This window comes from Micromys minutus (genome assembly GCF_963924665.1).
Source record: "Micromys minutus genome assembly, chromosome: 19".
Lineage (NCBI taxonomy): Eukaryota > Metazoa > Chordata > Mammalia > Rodentia > Muridae > Micromys > Micromys minutus.
In genome coordinates this window covers 28,080,359-28,085,325 of record NC_137954.1, presented here as the reverse complement: position 1 = coordinate 28,085,325, position 4,967 = coordinate 28,080,359, and the positions used below count along the sequence as shown (strand labels likewise).

At 52.9% G+C, this 4,967-nt stretch overlaps 1 protein-coding gene across 1 annotated transcript; it reads left to right on the top strand.

Annotated features, from left to right (window-relative positions):
- Positions 1-698: 698 nt before the first annotated feature.
- RNF228 (ring finger protein 228) lies at positions 699-1,745 on the top strand (the record flags this gene model as incomplete). Its single annotated transcript, XM_080933306.1, has 1 exon — positions 699-1,745. One exon carries the CDS (start codon positions 699-701, stop codon positions 1,743-1,745), a length of 1,047 nt encoding a protein of 348 aa, XP_080789432.1.
- Between the last annotated feature and the right edge of the window lie 3,222 nt (positions 1,746-4,967).

Here is a 4,967-nt window from a genome sequence, read left to right as displayed (position 1 = left end):
AAATGGCTTGGGGATTATTGGCTTTCGCCCTTGGACTGAGACATGAGATCACGATTTTCAGTCGGGAAAGGAACCGCCTCTGCCAGGCTGCCCGAGGCCGCCGCTTCCCCTCCCTGCGCGGGTCCTGCATTACATCACGGTGAGCTCTTGCTGGTAGGGGGGAGAGGAGACTTCTCCCGGGACCTAGCCCCAGACAAGGAAGAAGAAATCAGATAAAAAGGAGGGGTGGGAGGAGTGATGTTGAGGAAATGGGAAAAGGAAAAAGCGGGTCTCAGTAGCACACCATCTTTAGAGGCTCTGTGTACAAGCAAAACGGAACAGCCTAGAGCAGTTGCATCCCTAAATGCGTTCCTGTAACACCTCCAAGCCCACCTGAACCCCAATTTTAAGCCCACATAAAATGATACAGAAAGAGGTTAGGATACCTAGGTAGAGAGGATTAAGGGTGCCTCAGTCAACCCCCCCTCCCCGGACCTGAAAGGACTAAGAACATCCGCACTGGGGTGGGGTGGGGTAGGGTGGGGTGGGTGGACCAGAGGGCCGGGCGGGGGCGCAGCAGCCAGCGGTTACCTCCCCTGCCAGGCGACAGCAGTCAGAAGGGGGGAGGCAGAAGCGCCTCCTCCCCGCCCTGAGCCCGGGCGGCAGCTCAGGGGGAGGACGGTGCCTCACCTAGCCCCCGATGAGGGGCGTATCATGCCATGGCAGCGCCTGCGAACGACAGCGGCGGCAGCACCCAGAGCAGGAGCAGCAGCCCCGGGAGTCGAGACGGAGTTGGGGGTACCGCGGCTGGAGCTCGCTACGACGGGGACGCGGGAGTCCGGGACGCAGCGGCGACCGCCCCCAGCCTTCCTCCGCTCGAGGACTACGAGTGCAAAATCTGCTACAACTACTTCGACGCGGACCGGCGCGCCCCCAAGCTGCTGGCCTGCCTGCACACCTTCTGCCAGGAGTGCCTGAGCCAGCTGCAGCTCCGCGCCGCCGCCGCTTCCAGCGCCCTCCCTGAGCGCGCGTCGCGCCCGCCACCCTGGCACGGCCCGCCGGGCGCCATCGCGTGCCCGGTGTGCCGCCACCGCACACCGCTGCCGGACAGCCGCGTGCACGGCCTGCCCAACAACACCAAGCTCGCCGAGGCCTTTCCGCTGGCTCTGCGCGCCGCACACGATCCGCTGCCCCAGGACCGCCTCCCGCCGCTGGCCTCCCGCCGCCCCGCGCCCACCGCCGCCCCGCCGCCAGTCCCCGCCCCGCAGCCGCCGCAGCCGGCGCCACCACCCGCTGAGGACACCGCCCCCGGACCTCGGGGCCGCCCGGGTCTCCGCGCCCCGGGCGCCTACGAGAGCTGTCAGAACTGCAAGCGGGCGGCGCTCACCGCAGGCTGCGTGTGCGTGGTCTTCTCGTTCCTCTCCATGGTGGTGCTGCTGTTCACCGGTCTCATCTTCGTCAACCACTACGGCGGCGGTGGTGGCGGGGGTGGCGGCGGTGGCGGCGGCGGCGGGGGTGGGGGACCCCCGAGTAGCGGTTCGGTCCCCGGCCCCGCCCCAGCTACGGGATCGCCTTCGCCCGTGGGACCCATCTGCCTGTCGGTGGCTAGCATCCTGGCTCTCTTCTCGGTGGTGGTCACCTGGATCATCTGCTGGCTCAAGTACCGACCCGAGGGGGCGGCCACGGGCTCCTCAGGAAGCGGAGGCAGTGGCTCGAGGGCACGGGCGGCCGCAGCTCTGGCCAGCGCCCGGAGGAGCGATACGTAGCGGGAAGGCACACCCGGCTCCCGGTGCATCGCCTACCCTCGGCGTCCCCATAGGACCTGGTTTGGGGCTCAGTGAGCTGGGGTTTCTCCCCGCTTCGTCTGTGACCACGAACCACCGAGTCACTGCGGAGCCTCAGTTTCACTCCTCTTGGTCTTTTTGTTCCCTATTTCCCTTACCTGGGGCGAGAGAGGGAAACAGAAGAGAAAGGGACGCTGGTATGTGTGGAATCCCCTTTACCCAAACCTCTGCTTTATGTGTCACTCCCACCTTGACCAAAGTGTGTGGCTGTCCCTGCCTCATAGCCTGAGAATGCGCAGAAAGTGGATTCCTGGCGCCTAAGGACTTGGGCGCTCGTTTTGTGGTACGGCGCGCGCTTGTCCGCAACAGTTGTGAATGGACTTGAATCTCCAAAAGGAAAAAACGAATAAGATGTAAACGCAAATGATCTTCCTGCGACTCAGAGGTCCCGGGAGGACAGAGACTGATGAACAGTCCGGATCTACGCGCCTGGAGTGGAGCCGCAGGCTAGACCTTGCCCCAGCCGGCGTCTGCGCGGAACTGGGCAGGTGTTCAGCGCGCGTGCGCGTCCAGGGCTGTCTCCCTCCAGCGCGCACTCGTTAGTGATCCGCTGCCTTCCGCCTGGTGGCTGGAGCCTGGCCCAGAAGTCCCATCTCCTGGAGGCTTGCGGTTGTTTTATTCACAGTGTTACTGCCAGGCAGTCATTTTCATATTCTGTAATAGGACTCGACTCAGGGAGCTTCAAGAGCCTGACCTCCCTTCTTTCAAAACTGACTGACTGTTGCCCCCACCTGGAAGATACTGAAAGCTATTTATTCAAAGTATAAACTATTAGCTTCTCCCTTTTCCCGTGGCACCCCCCCCCCAATTTTACAAAAAAAAAAAAAAAAAGATTTATTTTTGAATATATAAATCTGGAAGTTTTGCACATTAAGATCTCCAGACCTTGTTTTGAGCAGTGTCATTTCTCTCTTACCTCTGATCCAAACACATTTCAAAACAATAAGCAGGAAATCAAGGTGTGTTAGTAATTCAATATTTTATACTGTGAAACAATTACTTTCAACTATATGGAAACACATACAATAATACCCAAAGATAAACTGAGAAGTGTCTCTGCCTCTGGTTATCAAGATAATGTACCTTTGAGTTTAATTTTCTCCTGCCATGGAATCACTGGAATGTCCATGCTAAGTGGGAAAGAAAGAAAAAAAAATATCGACCTGACTTTGAGACCAAAGGAGTGACTTGTGAGTGTGTGCTTCACATGGTGGAGTTGCCTTTTTAAAAGAAAAGTGTAGGTTTAAAATGGATTTTGTGTGGAAAACAAGTGTCTTCTTCCACCTTTTGGAAGTTTCCGAGTTTTGGAAAGAAAAACCAGAGATGCCACCGGGGGTGTGTTGTTTTTCCTCATGTATTATGATGTCTGCATGATGCCTCTGTATTAACTGATCTCAAGTGAGGCATTTATATCTATCACAGGAGTGGGGTAATTTATTGACCATCCATAAGTAGCATGGCTGCATATTAGGAACCAGATATGGTGTGTTATGTGTCTATGCTGTCTTAATAAAAACAGGAACTGTTTATAGAAAACAAGACAACACTTGCTTTTTGTTTGGTACTTTTTTATTTCATGGTGAAATTGCTCCCAGCTCTGTGCACAGTCTTCCCTGTTCTTGGGAGCATGCTTCTATCCAAGTCCTGACTGTAGATTTTGATTGAGACTCAGAGAGAAACATATCTCACACATGAGAGTATAGTTGGTGAAGAGGAGCATTTTGTGTATTTCTGAGCCTTTGTATTTTCATACGAATTTTTGTATTTTTTTAAGTGTATGGGTGCATGTATGTCTGGGTACTGTGTGTGTTCCTGGTGCCTGTGTAGGCCAGAAAGAGGAGGAGTTACAGACCAAGTGTGAGATTGTGAGTTGTGATTTATGTACTCCAATCGTATATGTGTGTACGTGTGGGTTATTTATACAGTGACATATGCACACTGGTAACAGACTTTGGCTTTGTGGATGTGGCCACTCGTACACAAACATGTGTTTGCTATTTCATTCCCTTCAACTGGCAGCCCAGAAGTCTGCCTAGAGTTACGGGGAGACCAGCTGGCTTCTTACTCCTAGCTTATTTATGATCCACGGTAGTGAACCAATGATGCAGGCTGAACGTTGCTCATACAGAAGTGCATCCTGGAGTTGCCTCCACCACAACTTTCTTGTGGGAATTGAGTTAGAATCAATGAAAATCAAATAGACGCCATTAGATTTTCCACCTCGGCTGACCTTGCTTTGGTTGCTAATTTCTAACTTTCTTACCAGCACCAGAGGGGTCGGCAAAATGAGGTGATGAAAACATCTGTCTGCTCCTCCTTCATCGAGGTGTGTGAGCCCTCTTCCATGTTACAGATGTTATTTGACTGGTTACCCAGAATCCTTTGTTACTTATATATTTATACAGATCTTCTACCCACCCTTTCCTTAGCTCCAATACAGAGATCATAATTGCTACAGCAAGAATGCATCTCCCCTGTATGAATGGATATGTGTCTTTTTTGTTGTTTGTTTTGTTGGTGTTGTTTTGTTTGAGACAGGGCTTCTTTGTATAGAAGCCATGGCTATCCCAGACCTTACTTGGTACATCAGTCTTGCCGCTAACTCACAGAAATCCAACTACCTCTTCCTCCTGAGTGTTGAGGGGCTGGGTGGTTGCACCACCATTTCTGTATTAGATATGTCCTAAATATCCACGCTAGTAATAGAACTTCCATTTATGGGAAGGCTTGGTACCACAACGCCTTAAACAAAACAGGAGTTTGGAAAGCCATTATTGAAACAATATTTTTATTGTCTGGAGGGCTTCTGGGATGACAGGAGGTACCTTGCCTTGGCAATTCTCTCCTCAGCATCTTAGAGGAGACTGAGTCAGTCTTGGGTATTGCTCCATCTTCAGAGTAGGAAGGTCCAGAAAAATTAAATCGAGGCTGTCTGGCACACCCTTTTGGAGACTTAAAGAGCTCATGACTCCAGAGTTCAAGGGCTGCAGCTTAGTCTAAACTCCAAGTGAAAGTGTTTACACTGACTGCTTGCTTGGCCCCTGAATGCTAAGTGATGTGAAAGCTCATTAGCACCAGCAGCTATGTGTACCTCAGGTGATACACTCTGAGGATTGCTTTCTCCTTATTTGGAAAGACCTTGGG